The sequence below is a fragment of the Phyllobates terribilis genome, unplaced genomic scaffold (assembly GCF_046119375.1).
Source record: "Phyllobates terribilis strain yellow unplaced genomic scaffold, ASM4611937v1 Scaffold_2__4_contigs__length_985480577, whole genome shotgun sequence".
In the NCBI taxonomy this organism is placed as follows: domain Eukaryota; kingdom Metazoa; phylum Chordata; class Amphibia; order Anura; family Dendrobatidae; genus Phyllobates; species Phyllobates terribilis.
The window spans coordinates 431,252,439-431,274,982 of NW_027362762.1; the positions used below are offsets into that span (position 1 = coordinate 431,252,439).

The 22,544-nt window shown below is 40.7% G+C and overlaps 1 protein-coding gene across 1 annotated transcript in view; it reads left to right on the forward strand.

The window, feature by feature from the left end:
• Positions 1-22,544, forward strand: part of VPS53 (VPS53 subunit of GARP complex) — a 267,635-nt gene that overhangs the window by 240,346 nt on the left and 4,745 nt on the right. The window contains exon 21 of the mRNA XM_073665297.1: positions 13,221-13,325. Within this exon, the coding sequence (XP_073521398.1) occupies positions 13,221-13,325 (105 nt within the window). The remainder of the gene's footprint in view (positions 1-13,220; positions 13,326-22,544) is intronic.

Here is a 22,544-nt window from a genome sequence, read left to right on the forward strand (position 1 = left end):
ACCACATGTCAAACAGTTTACCAGTTAGTGCAGTAGATTCTAAGAAAAACAACAGGCTCCGCATTCATGATCTGCATGTTTTTGAGTCTGTGTTTTTGAATAATTAATTGAAAGGTGGTGTGTTCAAAATAATAGCAGTGTGGAGTTCAATTAGTGAGGTCAGTCATTCTGTGAAGAAACAGGTGTGAATCAGGTGGCCCTTATTTAAGGGTGAAGCTAGCACATGTTGTACATGCATTTCTCCTTGAAAGCCTGAGAAATATGGGTCGTTCGAGACATTGTTCAGAAGAATAGCGTACTTTGATTAAAAAGTTGATTGCAGAGGGTAAAACTTATAAAGGAGTGCAGACAATGATAGGCAGTTCAGCTAAACTGATCTCCAATGCTTTAAAATGGAAAGCAAAACCAGAGAGACGTGGAAGAAAACGGAAAACAACCATTCAAATTGATCGAAGAATAGCCAGAATGGCAAAGGCTCAGCCAATGATCAGCTCCAGGATGATCAAAGACGGTCTCAAGTTAACTGTGAGTACTGTGACAGTTAGAAGACGCCTGTGTGGACCTAATCTCTTAGCAAGAAGTCCCAGCAACGTCCCACTATTTAAAAAAAAAAAAAACATGTAGTGAGCGGATACAATTTTCTAAAGAACACATCAACTGGCCTAAAGAAAAATGGAGAAACATTTTGTGGACTGATGAAAGTAAGATTATTCTTTTTCGGTCCAAGGGCCACAGCCGGTTCGTCAGACTACCCCCAAACTCTGCATTCAAGCCACAGTACACTCTGAAGACAGTGAAGCATGGTGGTGCAAGCATCATGATATGGGCATGTTTCTCTTACTATGGTGTCGGGCCTATTTACCTTGTACCAGGGATCATGAACTAGTTTGCATATATTAAAATACTTGAAGAGGTCATGTTGCCTGACGCTGAAGAAGATATGCCCTTGTCATGGGTGTTTCAACAAGACAATGACCCTAAACACACCAGTAAACAAGTAAAATCTTGGTTCCAGTCCAACAAAATTAAGGTCATGGAGTGGCCAGTCCAATCCCTGGACCTTAATCCGATAGAACACTTGTGGGGTGACATCAAAAATGGCATTTCTCAGGCCAAGCCAACAAATGGCAAAAAATTGTGGGATGTAGCATACTGGGCTAGAATAACAGTTGACAGGTGCAAGAAGTTGGTTGACTATGCAACATAGATGTGAAGCAGTTCTAAAAAACTGTGGGTATACAATTAATTATTAGGTTAGTGATTCACAGAAATGCTAAATCTTCCAAAAAAAAGTATGTATTGTGAGTTTGTAAAGACAAATGCAGACACTGCTACTTTTTAGAACAGCCCAATGTTCATTTTTTGTTTTCTGTAAAGTACCGTATATAATTGAGTATAAGCCAACCCGAGTATAAGCTGAGGTACCTAATTTTACCACAAAAAACTGGGAAAACTTATTGACTCGAATATAAGCCTAGGGTGGGAAATACAGCAGCTACTGGTAAATTTCCCAATTCAGGTATGCATTGCTCACTCATCCCCAATCCTGGTATGCATGGCTCCCCTCATCCCCAATCCTGGTATGTATGGCCCCCTCATCCCAATTTTGGTATGCGTGGCCCCCTTATCCCCAATCCTGGTATGCATGCCCCCCTTATCCCCTTTCCTGGTATGTATGGCACCCTCCTCTCTAGTCCTGGTATGTACGGCACCCTCCTCTCCAACCCTGGTATGTACGGCACCCTCCTCTCCAACCCTGGTATGTATAGCCCTGTCACCCCCAATCCTGGTATGTATGGCCCCCTCCTCTCCAATCCTGGTATGTATGGGCCCCCTCATCCCCAATCCTGGTATGTATGGCCCCAGGTTTTTGTGGGCCCTGGGCGAAAGAGTCTCTGTGGGCCCCTTTAACACATACCACGCTTCATGATGCACAGATATAGCAGAGAAATATATCTATAGTACAAGGCCAAAGATTTCACTTCTTACATTACATGACCGATATCTATTGTAAATTCCACAACAGCTCAGAAACCAGTGAATCGCACCATACAGAATAATGGCCCCCATAAAATGCTCCATACAGGATACTGGCCCCCATATTACGCTCTGTACAGGATACTGGCCCCCTTATAATGCTCCATACAGATTACTGGGCCCCAAATAATGCTCCATGCTGGATACTGACCCCTATATTACTCTCTGTACGGAACACTGGCCCCCTTATAATGCTCCAAACAGAATACTGACCCCTAAATAATTCTCCATGCAGAATACTGGCCCCCATATTACGCTCTGTACAGGATACTAGCCCCCTTATAATGCTCCATACACAATACTGGCCCCAAAATAATGCCCCATGCAGGATACTGGCCCCCATATTATGCTCTGTACAGGATACTAGCCCCCTTATAATGCTCCATACAGAATACTGGTCCCCAAATAATGCTTCATGCAGGATACTGACCCCCATATTACGCTCTGTACAAAATACTGGCCCCCTTTATAATGCTCCATACGGAATACTGGCCCCCAAATAATTCTCCATGCAGGATACTGGCCCCCATATTACGCTCTGCACATGATACTGGCCCCCTTATAATGCTCCATACAGAATACTGGCCCCAAAATAATGCCCCGTGCAGTCTGTTCCCCCACATAATGCCCCATGCAGGCTGTTCCCCCCCACATAATGCCCCATGCAGGATGTCACCTCTCCCCTCCCTTATAATGCCCCATGCAGGATGTCACCCCCTTATAATGCCCCATGCAGGATGTCACACCCCCCCTTATAATGCCCCATGCAGGAGGTCACCCCCCTTATAATGCCCCATGCAGGAGGTCACCCCCCCTTATAATGCCCCATGCAGGATGTCACCCCCCCTTATAATGCCCCATGCAGGCTGTTCCCCCCCACATAATGCCCCATGCAGGATGTCAACCCCCTTATAATGCCCCATGCAGGATGTCACCCCCCCCTTATAATGCCCCATGCTGGAGGTCACCCCCCCTTATAATGCCCCATGCAGGATGTCGCCCCCTCTTTTAATGCCCCATGCAGGATGTCACCTCTCCCCCCAATATAATGCCCCATGCAGGATGTCACCCCCCACTATATAATGCCCCGTGCAGGATGTCACCTCTCCCCCCCCATATAATGCCCCATGTAGGATGTCACCTCTCCCACCCATATAATGCCCCATGCAGGATGTCACCCCCTCTCATAATGCCCCATGCAGGATGTCACCCCCCCTTATAATGCCCCATGCAGGATGTCACCCCCCCCTTATAATGCCCCACGCCTCCATATATTAAAAAACAAATACTCACCTCATTTCTCACCTGCTGACGCTGCTCCGGACTCCTCAGCGTTGCCTGCGTCTTCCCGCTCTGCGCTGTGACGGCTCAGGAGAGAGCACGGTGGAAAGATGTCATGTCACCGCACCGCTCACGGGTCCCATAGCGCGCAGGGGTTCCCGACAGTGAGTGGGCCCCTCCGCATGCTCAGGGCCCCGGCACTTGCCCGGGTGCTGACGCCGGCCCTGTATGGCCCCCTCATCCCCAATCCTGGTATGTATGGCCCCTTCATCCCCAATCCTGGTATGTATGGCCCCCACATCCCCAATCCTGGTATGTATGGCCCCCTCATCCCCAATCCTGGTATGTATGGCCCCCTCATCCCCAATCCTGGTATGTATGGCCCCCTCATCCCCAATCCTGGTATATATGGCCCCCGTCATCCCAATCCTGGTATGTATGGCCCTCTCATCTCCAATCCTGGTATGTATGGCACCCTCCTCTCCAATCCTGGTCTGTATGACCCCCCTCATCTCCAATACTGGTATGTATTGCCCTTTTATCCCCAATCCTGGTATGCATGGCATCCCTTATCCCCAATCCTGGTATGCATGGCATCCCTTATCCCCAAACCTGGTATGTATGGGCACCTCATCCCCAATCCTGGTATGCATGGCCTCCTCATCCCCTAATTTGGGTATGCATGGCCTCCTCATCCCCCAATCCTGGTATGCATGGCCTCCTCATCCCCCAATCCTGGTATGTATGGCTCCCTCATTCCCCAATCCTGTTATGTATGGCCCCATCACTGCACACACAAAAAATAAACACTTATATTCACCTTCCTTCCTCGCCTCTGCTCCAGCGCAGCGTCCTGTACTGCTGCAGCAGCTCATGTCAGCATCTGAGCACCCATGGTGTCACTGCCATGTGCTCTGACGCTAATATGAGTTGCCGGCATATTCACTCCTCTCCACGCCGGGACTATGTGCGTGGAGAGGAGAGGAGCGAATATGCATTCTCTTTAGTAGCGGGCACTGTCAGCGCTCCTCTGTGCCCGCTACTAAAGATAATGAATATTCACTCTTCTCCACGCCCATGGGAGTGGAGAAGAGGGAATATTAATTTCCCTTTAGCAGCGGGCACAGATGGTAGCTGCAGTAGCCAGCTACTCCGTGTGCCCTGCTCCTCTGCCGTCGCAACCTCCTAAACCCCCCCCCCTCCCCACTGTCCACCAACAGAATTTCTATATACTCGTATACTCGAGTATATACCCAAGTATAAGCTGAGGGGGGCTTTTTCAGCACAAAAAATGTGCTGAAAAACTCAGCTTATACACGAGTATATACGGTAGTTGAAAATTATATACATTTCTCTTCATGTTTTGAATTAGAACACAGTGTGCAATGTTCCCAATGCATGGAAATAAAAACTAGTATAAAGATTTGGTGCTTAACTCATGTTTTTGAACACACTGCTATTATTTTGAACACTACTGTGTAATGATATCATCTAACGTTGAATATCTTTGTTCTATTGATCTTTCTTTGTAAAAACATTATTGTGTAGTTTTCTTAATAAAAATGATCTGATTAAAAAAAAAAGAGTTCTTAGATGCAGCATGAAGCAGAGCTGAGAAAGCTAACCCCTCCCACACCAGGCTTCCTATGGAAATACTCTATAGACAGTGAGCTGCTTATCACAGGAGAGGGAGGAGTTGGACAACTTGGCATGCGCCACCTGGTCACAGCATTGATAATGTCATAGTGATAAAACCTTCATTATACAGTTATATGAAAAAGTTTGGGCACCCCTATTAATCTTAAGCTTAATGTTTTCTTAAAATTGGTGTTTTCGCAACAGCTATTTCAGTTTGATATATGTAATAACTGTTGGACACAGTAAATTTTCTGCCTTGAAATGAGGTTTATTGTACTAACAGAAAATGTGCAATCTGCATTCAAACAAAATTTGACAGGTGCAGAAGTATGGGCACCCTTATCATTTTCTTGTTTTAAATACTCCTACCTACTTTTTACTGACTTACTAAAGCACTTTTTTTGGTTTTGTTACCTCATTGAGCTTTGAACTTCATAGCCAGGTGTATGCAATCATGAGAAAAGCTACTTAAAGTGGCCACTTGCAAGTTGTTCTCCTGTTTGAATCTCCTCTGAAGAGTGGCATCATGGGCTCCTCAAAACAACTGTCAAATGATCTGAAAACAAAGATTATTCAACATAGTTGTTCAGGGGAAGGATACAAAAAGCTGTCTCAGAGATTTAACCTGTCAGTTTCCACGGTGAGGAACATAGTAAGGAAATGGAAGAACACAGGGACAGTTCTTGTTAAGGCCAGAAGTGGCAGGCCAAGAAAAACATCAGAAAGGCTGAGAAGAAGAATGGTGAGATCAGTCAAGGACAATCCTCAGACCACCTCCAGAGAGCTGCAGCAACAACTTGCTGCAGATGGTGTCACTGTGCATCGGTCAACTATACAACGCACTTTGCACAAGGAGAAGCTGTATGGGAGAGTGATGCGAAAGAAGCCGTCTCTGCAAGCACGCCACAAACCGAGTCGGCTGAGGTATGCAAAAGCACATTTGGAGAAGCCAATTTCTTTTTGGAAGAAGGTCCTGTGGACTGATGAAACCAAGATTGAGTTGTTTGGTTATACAAAAAGGCGTTATGCATGGCGTCAAAAAAACACAGCATTCCAAGAAAAACACTTGCTACCCACAGTAAAATTTGGTGGAGGTTCCATCATGCTTTGGGGCTGTGTGGCCAATGCCGGCACCGGGAATCTTGTTAAAGTTGAGGGACGCATGGATTCCACTCAGTATCAGCAGATTCTTGACAATAATGTTCAAGAATCAGTGATATAGTTGAAGTTACGCAAGGGATGGATCTTTCAGCAAGACAATGATCCAAAACACCGCTCCAAATCTACTCAGGCATTCATGCAGAGGAACAATTACAATGTTCTGGAATGGCCATCCCAGTCCCCAGAGCTGAATATCATTGAACATCTGTGGGATCATTTGAAGAGGGCTGTCCATGCTCGGCGACCATCAAACTTAACTGAACTGGAATTGTTTTGTAAAGAGGAATGGTCAAAAATACCTTCATCCAGGATCCAGGAACTCATTAAAAGCTACAGGAAGCGACTAGAGGCTGTTATTTTTGCAAAAGGAGGATCTACTAAATATTAATGTCCCTTTTCTGGTGAGGTGCCCATACTTATGCACCTGTCAAATTTTGTTTGAATGCAGATTGCACATTTTCTGTTAGTACAATAAACCTCATTTCAAGGTAGAAACATTACTGTGTCCAACAGTTATTACATATATCAAACTGAAATAGCTGTTGCAAAAACACCAATTTTAAGAAAACATTAAGCTTAAGATTAATAGGGGTGCCCAAACTTTTTCATATAACTGTACGTAAATAGGACGGAGCTTGATAAGTGTGACACAATGTTAAATTCTGTTTTCAGATTACATAGCAAAAACCTGCTGACGGATTCCTTTTAAGACTTTGATAAATTCCCAGTATTTAGTTGTCGAAAATAATGTATTTACTGCTGCTGGTCCTATAGGATGTCAAGATGATAGAGATGTCACTTCTTACTGTATGACCACAGCAACAAATCCTGGCACGGCTCTTTTCCCAGAAGACTATGCATTGCATAACTGCAATGGTCATATGATGTGATGTTGTAATGAATATAATATCAGTGGCATGCGATGGTGGGGAAAAAAAAGTTAAAAATGTTTAAAATATTTTTCTTTCCAGTGGGTAATGGATTTTCCAAAGTCTACCCAATTCTCGGAAAACCATTTTCATAAATGACAAACAGATTTTTTTATTTATTTTACCAATGTTTGCATTAAAGTGAGGGGTGGCCCTTTCAGCATTCACAGTAAGCGCTTAACACCAGTGAGGGACAAAGGAACTGAATGCTGAACAACCAAGCAAACATGATGAATCATAGCTTTCTGATTCATCATTGTAGACCTCCAACAGTAAGCATATCTTTGGTCAGGGTACGTCTCCTACTGTGACATTCCTCATTACTATAAAGTCTCACAGTGTCTGATGATTTACACACAAAGTTCTTTTTATATTACTCATCTTCAGTTGTGGACACTGGTAATCACCTTTGAAAGTACTTTTCTGAAACGCCATAAAGACTGTATATGTAAATTTGGGAAGTAGTGATATCATCACTGTATTGTGATGTCACACAACATAAATAACATATTATTCAGCACTTAAGTCACTGATCCTACATTTATAGTTGTGCATAATAAAATGTACAGTTATTATAGAATGAAAATAATCATCTGTTGTCAAGTCATGCAAAAAATTGAAGCTGAAATATTTGCAAGGAAGACTGCACCATATTACTGTAAAATGTAAAGATAGTGGACCCTCTTTGGGTTGGATAAAATGGGCTTTGTGTATGATATCAATCTGTCTGTGTACTGTAGTTTTAGGGTATGTGCCCACTTAGTGTTTTACAAGCGTATTTGATGCTTAATTTCCGCAGCGGAAACTCTTGTAAAACGCTTGTCAATCCGCACCCCATGGTCCCCAATGAGAATCCGCAAGTTCTATGCCCATGCTGCGTATTTTTCCGCACCGTTTTTGATGCGCACAAAAATCCGCAGCATGTCAATTAATTTTCCGTTTCCGCATGCGGAATTGCCTTTTCAATGCAATAAAAAACGCAAGGCAATTCCGCATGTCGAAAACGCGTGAGAAACGCTTGCGAAATTCCACATGCGTTTTTCCGGGAAAGGACATGCGGAAATGAAGCGCAAATTTTCCGCTTCATTTCCGCAACGTGGGCACATAGCCTTAGGGCTTATTCACATGAGTTTTTCCCACTTTTTTTTTTCCTGCAGAAAAAATGCATCATTCTTCAGTACCAGGAAAGTGAATAAAATTTCTGAAATCTCATGCACATGCTGCTCATTGTTTCCTTTCAGATTTTAACTATCAAAGTGTTTTTTCCAGATCTGTAGCATGCCAATTCTTTCAGCATGTTTGCAGTATTTTTCCCCCTTTCAAATAAAAGAGGAAAAGAACGCGAGGAGGAAAGGCATCAATAACATGCGCATTTTACAGTGTTTTTCCTGCTAACACTCTGATTTTTGTTGCAGAGAAATCTACTGCAAATGACTCAACGTTTGCCCATACAGTTAGAGAGCCTTAGAACGGAATTCCCATCTCCAAGATCCTATCCCAATATGTAGTAGGTGTAATAATAATAATCGCAAATACCTCCAATTAGAAATGTAGTATAGTTCTTCTGATTTGCCAAGTCTCTTTCCTCATGTGCAGAGAATTGCAGTAGATTAGGCATCCATGGTTACGACCATGCATATAGTGACAGTTAGCTAGTTGCTAGTGGTCGTAACCATAGATACCTAAACTACTGCAATACCTGCACATGAGGAAAGAGACATAGCAAATCAGAAGTACTATACTACATTTCTAATTGTAGCTGTTTGCTAATATTATTATTACACTTACTACATATTGGGATAGGATCTTGGAGATGGGAATACCCCTTTAAGCTTGACGCTTGCACTTCAGATGCACCGCTGCCTTGGTAAGATTAGGGAATAGCACTGCCCTTCTGTCATTGATTGACTGCTTCCTCCCTGTTATTGTGCATAGGGAGAAAGCTGTCAATCAGTTGCATATGGTAGGGTTAGTCGGCAGCTCATGAACACCAAGGACTTTACAGTGCATGCACTGCATTGATAGAGCAACTCCCCCATAAGCTATGCATCAGATAGTGGGTCAGTTTCTCCCAAACTACAAGTCCCAGACAGATTCCCATTAAGTTACTGCATTTTCTGACTATTTAATGTCACTCCGACTGTTGACCTGTATGTGTGTTTCCTGTGCTTGGGAAGTACACATAGATGATTTGTGACAAAGGCGGGTTGGTCTATAATAATAAATGAGGGGTCTTGTTTCTTCATAAGAAGTTAATTCCCTTACTTAGGCTAGGGGCACACGTGCATCTGAGCCTCCGATATAGTTAATGGAGTTGGTTTGGCACTGTTTATGTCCGACATAGAAAGGATCCGTTTCTTACAGGAGTTCCGGTTTTCTGTTCCTATAATAGAACAGGGAAACATAAGTCCTAACGATAGTGTGAACTTATTGTTCAGAAACAAATTTTCTTCTTTCTGTTGTATTTGTCATTTGTAGTAAGTAAATGGCTATCTTCTGAATGCTTGCTACTACAGTTTGATGAAGGAAATCCTAAGTAGTGTGTGCAATAATAAAACCGAGCAGACAAAACCTAAGATATTAATGCAATGAGCATATAAGTAAAAAGCAATAGTGCATATAAATAACATAGGGTACTTAGTAAACACTGTGCTTGATCAAAAAAAGCGTAAAAGCCATCCCACAGCGCCAAGGTGTACCCAGTCAGATGGTCCTAACCTCTAGTATTAAAACCTTTATAATGTGTCAAAAATGACCTCAATATGAATAATATGTTCATTTTGTTTCTTTGTTAGGTTTTGTCTGTTTAATGGCCAGTGGGAACATGCTCCTGTACGTTGCATGTATACCAACTTATACTCCAGTCCATTTCTCTTGGTTTTGCTTTAGGTCTTCCCATTGCTGGATGTCCACAGTTGGGCCCGTCTCCTGCTCGGCCCTTACTCACATTGAGGTAATTTGCATGCAACGTACAGGAGCATGTTCCCACTGGCCATTAAACAGACAAAACCCAACATAGAAACAAAATGAACATATTATTCATATTGAGGTCATTTTTGACACATGGTAAGGGAGGTTAGGACCATCTGACTGGGTACACCTTTTATGCTTTTTTTTTTTTTTTTTTTTTTTTTTTTTTTAGATCAAATCGTGTTTACTAAGTACCCTATATTATTTATATGCATTATTGCTGTTTACTTATAGTGGGTATATGTTCATTTTATTTTTGCGTACAATAATAGTAAAGGTGTAAGCATCCATCCTTTATTGCACGTGTAAACTATTGAAGGTAAATGTCATTTTTTCTTTTTAATTAAACACACAAAGCTGGGTATTTTTTAATAGGTTTCAGCTTATAGTATGGCAAAAATAATGCTGTGTATAGTTTTTGTGTCCGTCCAGAAACCACAAAATATCCCTGGGGAGCTGGAATGCTCCTTGGGGTTTTCTGGAAGCTGTGCAGTCTGCTTGGCAGCTCCTCTGCTGCACATTCCAACTTTAGGTTGGGCCTTAAGCCCAGAAGTTTAGCTGGTCAGAAGCATTTGGATCATCCAGTCTGTTACTTTTTAAGTACCAAACCCCCTACGAATCTTTGTCGCATCCGCCATGTAATCTGCTAAAAGAGTGTACACTGTGAAATTGTATATATAGATAACAGAAATATTAGCAAGGTATGTGAGCTTCCTATTATAAGTCCCATGTTCATGGTAAACACATTTCTGAATGTGTATTGGATGCATTGGAGATAATTAATGGATAGATAGGATTTTAGATATCTCCGTGTCATACATTAGCACTTGGCTAGATTTGAGGGAATTGCTACTCTTATAAGACACATTTATGTATATTTATACTTTGTTTACAATGTCAAAATATCTTCTTTAAATATACTGAATGTTTGTAAATATAATTCTACAAATATGGACAAAATTGTTAGTAGCCTTCTGTTGTAAGAAAAATCCACAATGGTTCCTAAAATAACTTGAATCTGACAAAAGTAATTTAAATTTTAATTTACTGAATATCAACTATTCAAAATTAGCTGGTCGCCACTTTCTGAACTAAAATAGGCCATCAAAAGGTTAAAAAAATAACTTCACCTTACTGCTTTCCTCTCCGGCCCCTCCATTTTTAATTGGCATCCGTCTACTACTCATCGCATCTCCTGATTCTCCACTGCTCGATATGCAATCTTCAAGCCTCTTACACTGTGCCGGACTGCAGGATGTCATGGCGGAAGGTCACAACGAATGTCTTGACATCATGAGACCATTGACCTCCGACGCACTTGTGCAGAGCATATATATATATATATATATATATATATATATATATATATATATATATATATATACTCTGTTAAGTGTACTTACAGGTGCATATCGCTTAATCAGAATATCAGCAAAAAAAAGTTAATTTATTTCAGTTCTTCAATACAAAAAGTGAAACTCCTATATTATATAGTCATTACAAACAGAGTGATCTATTTCAAGTGTTTATTTCTGTTATTGTTGATGATTATGGCGTACAGCCAATGAAAGCACAAAAGTCATTATCTCAGTAAATTAGAATACTTTATAACAGCTTGAAAAATGTTTTTAAAATCCGAAATGTTGGCCTACTGAAATGTATGCTCAGTAAATGCACTCAATACTTGGTCGGGGCTCCTTTTGCATCAATTGCTGCATCAATGCGGCGTGGCATGGAGGCGATCAGCCTGTGGCACTGCTGAAGTGTTATGGAAGCCCAGGTTGCTTTGATAGCAGCCTTCAGCTCGTCTGCATTGTTGGGTCTGGTGTCTCTCATCTTCCTCTTGACAATACCCCATAGATTCTCTATGGGGTTAAGGTCAGGAGAGTTTGCTGGCCAATCAAGCACAGTGATACTGTTGTTTGTAAACCAGGTATTGGTACTTTTGGCAGTGTGGACAGGTGCCAAGTCCTGCTGGAGAATGAAACTTCCATCTCCAAAAAGCTTGTCGGCAGAGGGAAGCATGAAGTGCTCTCAAATTTCCTGGTAGACGGCTGCGCTGACTTTGGTCTTGATAAAACACAGTGGACCTACACCAGCAGATGACATGGCTCCCCAAACCATCACTGATTGTGGAAACTTCACACTAGACCTCAAGCAGCTTGGATTTTGGCCTCTCCACTCTTGCTCCAGACTCTGGGACCTTGATTTAGAAATGAAAATTGGAACACTGGGACCTTGTGGAGTGTGTCAATGACTGCCTTCTGGACATTTGTCAACTCAGCAGTATTCCCCATGATCATGGCGCCTATTGAAACAGACTAAGGGACCTTTTTAAACGCTTAGGAAGCCTTTGCAGGCGTTTTTTGTGAATTCTTTTAATTTACTGAGATAATGACTTTTGTGTTTTCATTGGCTGTAAACCATAATCATCAACATTAACAGAAATAAACACTTGAAATAGATCACTCTGTTTGTAATGACTCTATATAATGGGAGTTTCACTTTTTGTATTGAAGAGCTGAAATAAATTAACTTTTTTATGATATTTTAATTTAGTGAGATGCACCTGTATTTATGATCTATACCACCGACTAGATTCCACACTGACTATATATGGGAACTTTAACAGAAAATGGAATGAATTTAATTCCTATGCTCTAAAACCAGGAACCAACTGTTCTAAATCCCTATTGTATTACTACCATTGCGATAAAATGGTATAAATTGCAGCAATAACCGACAACACACAGTAAATGTATTTTACAGAGTGTTGTGGGCAAGGAGGGAGGACAAATACCAGAGATGGCCTAATGTATCCATGTAGAAGTGCTTTCTCTATATCCCTTTAGGAGCATTGAAAAGTATCGTAATATTAGTTCTACTGCCTTATAGAAATTCATTCATGACCCTATACGTTTAATTTATCAGTTCTGAAGTGGTATTCGGCTAGCACAATGTGCCATCCTGGAGAGATCTTGGAGCTTCCATTGTATCTTGAAATGGCCTTCTGATTATTATATAGCTACTAATTACGCTTTACAACTGGAACGTTAAGAATACAACATATTCTATAGGTGTGAAAAAAGATCATAGATAAAATAGATAATCTCCCAATGTCATGGTTAAAGAGAATAAGATGTGAGTATAGTGTTTGGAATGCCAGTGTGTGTAACCATATATGTCTGTCTCCCGACTCTTTAGGTGGTGATGGCTCCTCATGAGAACTCTGTTGTTTTTGTGGATAATTACATCAAGCTCCTTGCTGATTGCAACACGGAGACTTTTCAGAAGATATTGGAGATGAAGGTAAGAGCACAGGAAGTGGCTAGAAGTAGTCCTGTTTGTTAGCACAGCTTTGTCACGTCGTGTAAAAGAATAGCAAGGGATTTCAAGAGAGATCATTCTTTCCATCTGAGTGATCCCTGAACACGTATTTGTTCCTCAGGATGCGCCTCGGCCTCTTACACATTGGGAACAGTTCTAATACTTTGACTATGCAGTTAGCATGCAGTACACTGTCTGAGAATTTGCCCTCAAGTGTAATAACTCCTTTCCTTTTTAAGTGCGATATTAGAGTTTTTTTGTTTTGTTTTTAAGCCCCATTTTCAAATACTTATCAAACTTTTCTGTTAAAGGGAACCTGTCATGTCAGTTGGATCATGTAAACTGCCCCAGATTGTTGTTAGTGATGCAATGTGCATCACTAACACACTTTTTTCATTAAAATCGGTGCTATAATCTTTTGTAAAAAGCACTTTATGTATATCATATCTGCTCGTTTAGTCATAGGGGTGCTCTTCACTTCATTCAGTCCGGCTTGTCGCCATCCACTCAGTTTGATCTGTCCCCGGGTTTGCGCCGATGTCACATAATTATTGCTGTTGAAATGTCTCATCTTTTAATACAGCACTTATTAATACATTTATATGTTAGATACAGCAAAGGGTGAAAGAGGGAAATCCACAGAAAAAAAGTTTCTCTTTTGTTTCGACAAGTCCTGTATGGGCACTTGTCCCCCTGGGCTGCCTTGATGATTGCCAGGTCTTTAAGGAGCTTCTGTGGCTGATTTAATATTGTAACAATAATAATGCGAGTCTACACTGTGTGCAGAATTATTAGGCAAATGAGTATTTTGATCACATACTTTTTATACATGTTGTCCTACTCCAAGCTGCATAGGCTTGAGAGCCAACTATCAATTAAGTAAATCTGGTGATGTGCATCTCTGTAATGCGGAGGGGTGTTGACTAATGACATTAACACCCTATATAAGGTGTGCTTAATTATTAGGCAACTTCCTTTCCTTTGGCAAAATTGGTTAGAAGAGAGATTTGACGGGCTCTGAAAAGTCCAAAATTGTGAGATGTCTTGCAGAGGGATGCAGCAGTCTTGAAATTTCCAAACTTTTGAAGCGTTATCACCGAACAATCAAGCGTTTCATGGCAAATAGCCAACAGGGTTGCAAGAAGCGTGTTGGCCAAAAAAGGCGCAAAATAACTGCCCATGAATTGAGGAAAATCAAGCGTCAAGATGCCATTTGCCACCAGATACTGGAGTATCAAAAAGCACAAGGTGTGCGATACTCAGGGACATGGCTAAGGTAAGGAAGGCTGAAAAACGACCACCTTTGAACAAGAAACATAAGATAAAACATCAAGAATGTTTTATGGACTGCTGAAATGAGAGTAACTCTTGATGGGCCAGAGGCTGGATCAGTAAAGGGCAGGGAGCTCCACTCCGACTCAGACGCCTGCAAGGTGGAAGTGGGGTACTGGTATGGGCTGGTATCATCAAAGATGAAATTGTGGGACCTTTTCGGGTTGAGGATGGAGTGAAGCTCAACTCCCAGACCTACTGCCAGTTTCTGGAAGACAACTTCTTCAAGCAGTGGTGCAGGAAGAAGTCGGTATCGTTCAAGAAAAACTTGATTTTCATGCAGGACAATGCTCCATCACATGCATCCAACTACTCCACAGCGTGACTGGCCAGTGAAGGTCTAAAAGAAGAAAAAATAATGACATGGCCCCCTTGTTCACCTGATCTGAACCCCATAGAGAACCTGTGGTCCATCATAAAATGTGAGATCTACAGGGAGGGAAAACAGTACACCTCTCGAAACAGTGTCTGGGAGGCTGTGGTGGCTGCTGCATGCAATGTTGATCGAAAACAGATCAAGCAACTGACAGAATCTATGGATGGAAGGCTGTTGAGTGTCATCATAAAGAAAGGTGGCTATATTGATCACTAATTTTTTTGTTTTTGCATGTCAGAAATGTTTATTTCTAAATTTTGTGCACTGATATTGGTTTACCTGGTGAAAATAAACAAGTGAGATGGGATTATATTTGGTTTTTATTAAGTTGCCTAATAATTCTGCACAGTAATAGTTACCTGCACAAACAGATATCCTCCTAAGATAGCCAAATCTAAAAAAAACCCACTCCAACTTCCAAAAATATTAAGCTTGGATATTTGAGTCTTTTGGGATGATTGAGAACATAGTTGTTGATCAGTAATAAAAATAATCCTCTAAAATACAACTTGCGTAATAAATCTGCACACAGTGTATAGGGAAACTAGTTGGTAAGATCACTCTATTGACCCTGTATGTGGTTCTCTCTACCAGCAGATATTAATGTGGGGTTATTGCTGTTGCCAGTCATGGTGCTCTTAAGAAGACGGTACAGTTAAAGAACCCGGTATTCTTGTCTAAATACACTTGGACTCGAATTCTGTACCTGGTGGTCTTAAACGCTAACAGCACTCCGATTGCACAAAGTGTTGGTAACATGCATGGTGGTGCTTACACAGCTGTGTGCAGGAAAAATATGCATACGCCTGGCCGTAAGCTTGGACATCTACTAAGGGAAGTACCGTACATCTTTCATCTTTTTACTGACACTGACAGCGCCGCTCACAGGCAAAAACAGCACAAAGAGATAATTAGAAAGAAACTTCTATTTATCATTAAAACACATTGGCATATTTTTAAAAGTACTGGACAACCCCTTTAAATTAAACACTAGTGATATTATTGCATTGATGCTTATATCTACCCACGATTTTTTGAGGGAGCATGGTGGCATATTGTTTACATCATATCATTGTTTTTTGTTTTGTGTGTACTTTGTAGTGCAATACACTTGTTCCAGAGATGATCTATAGGGATTAACAAAGGATAATAGGGTTAGTCAACGAGGAGCGGGGACCAAATCCCAAAAATTGGCAAAATTGTTGCCACCTTTCCAAAATTGTAGATAAACAACTTTGTTTCATGCATATGATGCCCGTTCAAACTTACCTGTTGTAAGTAACAGGTGTGGGAAATATGAAAATCACACCTGAAACCAGATATAACGGGGAGAAGTTGACTCAATCTTTGCATTGCGTGTTTGTGTGTGCGACACTAAGCATGGAGAAAAGAAAAATAACAGAATCTTGAGGACTTTAGGACCAAAACGGTTGAAAAATATCAACATTCTCAAGGTTACAAGTCAATCTTCAGAGATCTTGCTGTTCCTTTGTCCAAGGTGCTCAACATAATCGAGACGTTTACCACCCATGGCACTGTATCTAATCTCCCTAGACGTGGACATCAGAAAAAATTGATGAAAGGTTGCAATGCAGGATAGTCCAGATGGTGGATAAGCAGCCCCAATCAAGTTCCAAAGAAATTCAAGCTGTCCTGCGGGCTCAGGGTGCATCAGTGTCAGCGCTGACTATCCGTCGACATTTTAATGAAATGAAACGCTTATGGTAGGAGACCCAGGAGGACCCCACTGCTGACACAGAAACCTAAACAAGCTAGACTGCAGTTTGTCAAAATGTACTCGAGTTAGCCAAAACCTTCTGGGAAAACGTCTTGTGGACAGATGAGACCAAGATAGAGATTTTTGTAAAAGCACATTATTCTACTGTTTACGGAAAGCGGAATGAGGCCTACAAAGAAAAGAAAACCGTACCTACAGCCAAATATGGTGGAGATTCAAAGATGTTTTGCGGTGGTTTGCTGTGCGTACATGCAACCCTTTAAAAAGTTCAAATTTTAATCCTAATATATTTAAAAACACCAAAATACCGTTTCGAGCACAACTGTAAAATCAAATAGTCAAAAAATGGGACTAAAGTTGATCAAATGTAACTACAATTGTTGGTATTCTCTCTTTAACCCCTTTCTGACGTATGACCTAATAGTACGTCTTGGTGACCTGGGCCGATTACTATTACTAGTACTATTAGGTCATATGGCAATCACGCCTGCACACAAGCGGTGCGGGGCGATCGCCTCCGGGTGACAGCTGACACCCGGTACTATGTGCAGGGAGCTGCCCCTCACCTCTCCTGGCACATTAACCTCCTCAATGCTGCGATCGAAGTCGATAGCAGCATTGCGGTGGCTAGGGGAGGTGATCGGAATACTCATCTCCTCTTCCGACCTCCTGCGCTGTCTGACAACATCCGGGTCAACAGACAGCAGGAAGATTCTTTGGTCATGCGCAGTGCATGACCAAACTATCTTCTCCCTGTGCAGCACTGACAGCCTGTATAGCACAGGGATGGTGCTGCATTCCTGTGCTATACTGGCGATCAGAATAAAAAAAAGTGACAGTCCCAGAGTGGGACACAGAATGAATAAAAGTCCAAAAAGTGTTGAAAAAATTAAAAAAAATAAATAAAAAAAAATTGTAAAAATATAAAAAAAAAATGAAAAAAAAAAATCCACCAAAAATAAAAATATAATGTACCCATCAATAAATATTATTATGAAAAAAAAACAATAAAAGTACACATATTTGGTATCGGCGCATCCGGAACTACCTGACCTATAAAACTGTCCCACTAGTTAACCCCTTTAGTGAACACGGTAAAAAAAAAAAAAAAAAAAAGCGAAGCAAAAAACAATGCTTTATCATCATACCGCCAAATAAAAAATGAAATAACACGCGATCAAAAAGACGAATATAAATAAAAATGGTACCGCTGAAAACGTCATCTTGTCCTGAAAAAAACAAGCCGCCATACAGCTCCATCAGCCGAAAAATAAAAAAATTATAGCTCTCAGAATAAAGCGATGCAAAAAAATATTTTTTTCTAGAAAATAGCTTTTATTGTGTAAAAGCGCCAAAACATAGAAAAACAATATAAATGTGGTACCACTGTAAACGTACTGACCCGAAGAATAACGCTGCCGTATCAATTTTACCACACGCGGAACAGCATAAAAAAAAAAACCATAACAAAAAAAATCTGGAATTGATGTTTTTTGTTTTATTCTGCCTCCCAAAATTCGGAATAGAAAGCGATCAAAAAATGTCAAGTGCCTGAAAATGGCACCAATAAAACGTCAAATCATCCCGCAAAAAACAAGTCGTCACATGACTGTCGGCCAAAATATGGAAAAATTATAGCTCTCTAAATATGGCAATGCAAAAACTAGATTTTGCAAAAAATGCGTCTTTTAGTGTGTGACAGCTGTCGACCATAAAAACCCGATATGATTCTGGTATCGCTGTAATCGCACCGACCCGAAGAATAAAGTCGTCTAATCACTTATACCGCACGGGGAACGATGTAAAAAATAAACTCTAGGGTTAGGGTTGTGATGGGGTTGGGATTTTTTTCAAAAGTAAAAAAGAAGATGATGATATGGCGACTAGTGTTGATCGCAAATGCTCGCTACTTGAGTTTGCATCGGGTGCTCCGGTATGCACTGAGTATCGCTGGTGCTCAAGTGACATGCTCGAGTCTCTGCCGCATATGCTTTGTGGCCCAAAAAAACTTGCGGGGATTGCCTGCCATGCACGAGCGATCCCCGCATGTTTTTTTTGGGGTGTCTAATAACCATGAAACATGCGAGCAGGGACTCGAGCATGTCACTTGAGCACCCGTGATACATGGTGCATACCCGTGTACCTGATGCAAACTCAAGTAGCGAGCACTTGCGCTCAAGACTAACTTATTCAATATGATGACCTAATGTTTTCAAATTCTGTGTCGTACCTCTGGATTCAAAATGTTCACTATGCCCCTTGATAAAATCCTTGAGGAGTGTAGTTTCCAAAATGGGGTCACTTGTGGGGGGGGTTTCCACTGTTTAGGCACATCAGAGGTTCTCCAAACGCGACATGGCGTCCGCTCTCAAATCCAGTCAATTTTGCGTTCAAAAAGTCACACAATGCTCCTTCCCTTCTCAACTCTGCCGTGCGCCTAAACACTGTATTTTCCCCACATATGGGGTATTGGGCGTATTCAGGAGAAATTGCACAACAGTTTTTGGGGTCCATTTTCTCCTCTTATCCTTGTGAAAATAAAAAAATTGGGGCTAAAACAACATTATTTTTGTGGAAAAAGTTTGATTTTTTATTTTCACGGCTCCATGTTATAAACGTCTGCAAAGCACTTGGGGGTTCAGGGTGCTCACCACACATCTAGATAAATTCCCTGAGGGGTCTAGTTTCCACAATGGTGTCACTTGTCGGGTTTTTCCACTGTTTAGGCACATCAGGTGCACACGCGCTAAGTATTCAAGTAAATTTTACATTCAAAAAGTCAAATGGCGCTCCTTCCCTTCCGAACCCTGCCGTGCGTCCAAACAGTGGTTTTCCCCCACATATGGGGTATCTGCTTACTCAGGAGAAATTGCACAACAAACTGCATGGTGCAATTTCTTCTGTTACCCTTATGAAAATGCAAAATTGGGGGCTGAAAAACATTTTTGTGGGAAAAATGTGAAAATGGTATTTTTACGTCTCAATGTTCTAAACTTCTGTGAAGCACCTGGGGGTTTAAGGTGCTGACCACACATCTAGATAAGTTCCCTGAGGGGTCTAGTTTCCAAAATGGTGTCCCTTGTGGGGGTTTTCCACTGTTTGGGCACATCAGGGGCTCTCCAAACGCAACATGGCGTCCGCTAATTATTCAAGCAAATTTTACAATCAAAAAGTCAAATGGCCCTCCTTCCCTTCCGAACCCTGCCGTGTGCCAAAACAGTGGTTTTCCCCCACATATGGGGTATCTGCATGCTCAGGGGAAATTGCACAACAAATTTTGGGGTCCATTTTTTCCTGTTACCACTACGAAAATAAAAAAAATTGGGTCTAAAGTAACATTTTTGTGAAAAAAGTTAAATGTAAATTTTTTTCTTCCACATTCCAAAAATTCCTGTGAAGCACCTGAAGGGTTAATAAAGTTCTTGAATATGGTTTTGAGCACCTTGAGGGGTGCAGTTTTTAGAATGGTGTCACTTTTGGGTATTTTCTGTCATAAAGACCCCTCAAAGTGACTTCAAATGTGATGTGGTCCCTAAAAAAATTGATTTTGTAAATTTTGTTGTAAAAATGAGAAATCACTGGTAATCTTTCAACCCTTATAGCTCCCTAATAAAAAAAAATTTTAGTTCCAAAATTGTGCTGATATAAAGTAGACATGTGGGAAATGTTATTTATTAACTTTTTGGTGTGACATATCGCTCTGATTTAAGGGCATAAAAATTAAAATTTTGAAAATTGCAAAATTTTTGCCAAATTTCCATTTTTTTCACAAATAAACGCAAGTGATATTGAAGAAATTTTACCACTATCATGAAGTACAATATGTCACGAAAAAACAATCTCAGAATAATTACCTCATAAAGTGACAGTGGTCAGAATTGTAAAAATTGGCCTGGTCATTAACGTGCAAACCACCCTCTGGGGTAAAGGGGTTAACATGAATGTATAGATATATTAATGGACACCACAATCAAATTATAGACATGTTATATCAGATATATAGTTCATATGGTTATGAAATTTTATTTAAACAAAAAACATAAATTATTGTATAGACAAGACAGAAGGATTAGGAGGGAGTGACTCTCAAAAAGGATTGTGCGCCTGATCTCTATTTGACACCATAACAGGGGACACACAAATATGCTAAAGGGAGGCATCCAGTGAAATGGCGATCACCTAGCAAAAGAGGAGTTATTTGTAAAGACCTGAAGAAAGAGACAGATCTCAGGGGACATAAGGAGAGAAACTACCAATACCCCTCGCTGAAAGGGTGCCAGAAACCAACCAAATAGGATATTGGGGCAACTTGCAGAATGTAATCCAAGGAGACCACTGGGCTACCCAATCACAGTATTTAGCTAAGTGAGTAGTGGTCTCTGTTGTTGTAAACCAGAGCAGAAGTGTCATACTTACTGTACTTCACACCTTAGTCAAAATGGCAGAGTCCACATTGTGTAGTGCTAGAATACTAGTAAGCCTCCAAGAAAGAGATACAGCATACATCCAATGGGAACTTATAAAAGTCACGATTACGGTATATCTGTTATATATGTATATGCCTGTTATTGTCCTACTGGACAGTAAAAGACTAGCAAGTGAATCATTGCTACAGGAATCTTACATTTCATTTGGAATATTGTTTAAAGACTTTGAATTTCTTTTGGAAATATCAATCTATAAAATATGTCTGGAAAAATAACTTGTTTTAGATTTATTCCTGAGCTAGTCTTTCAAATTATGGGTATTTAATTTCTTTTTATAGATTGACCTCACATCGGTGAATGTGGTTCCTACAATTGTAAAGTATTTCAGTGGAATTTTAACATGTTGGTATGGAGTGATGGAAAAACAAACTTTGCTATGCAGGACCATATGTACATTTACTAAATACAGGGGCATCTCACAAAATTAGAATATCATCAAAAAGAAACTGGTCAGAATATATAATGAAGGGATCATCAGCTTAATTATTTTGCACTATAAATGCTGAAGTTGGAAAAATTAAAGCATAGTTTATTATACCTCAATATGAACTATATAACTTATTGTTAGCTGGATAAAGACTGAAAATGTGCAAACATAAAAGGTGCCTTAATTCTATCTGGCTAATTAGCGAACAAAGGTCAGATACAAATGAATAAAAAAAGATTGAGATAGAATAATAGAAATTTTAAATATAGATATACAGGTGCTTCTCACAAAATTAGAATATCATCAAAAAGTTAATTTATTTCAGTTCTTCAATGCAAAAAGTGAAACTCCTATATTATATAGAGTCATTACAAACAGAGTGATCTATTTCAAGTGTTTATTTCTGTTAATGTTGAGGATTATGGCTTACAGCCAATGAAAACACAAAAGTCATTATCTCAGTAAATTAGAATACTGTATAACAACAGCTTGAAAAATGATTGTAAAATCCGAAATGTTGGCCTACTGAAATGTATCTTGAGTAAATGTCCTCAATACTTGGTCGGGGCTCCTTTTGCATCAACTACTGCATCAATGTGGCGTGGGATGGAGGTGATCAGCCTGTGGCACTGCTGAGGTGTTATGGAAGCCCAGGTTGCTTTGATAGCAGCCTTCAGCTCGTGTGAATTGTTGGGTTTGGTGTCTCTCATCTTCCTCTTGACAATACCCCTTAGATTCTGCATGGTGTTAAGGTCAGGTGAGTTTGCTGGCCAATCAAGCACAGTGATACTGTTGTTTTTAAACCAGGTATTGATACTTTTGGCAGTGTGGACAGGTGCCA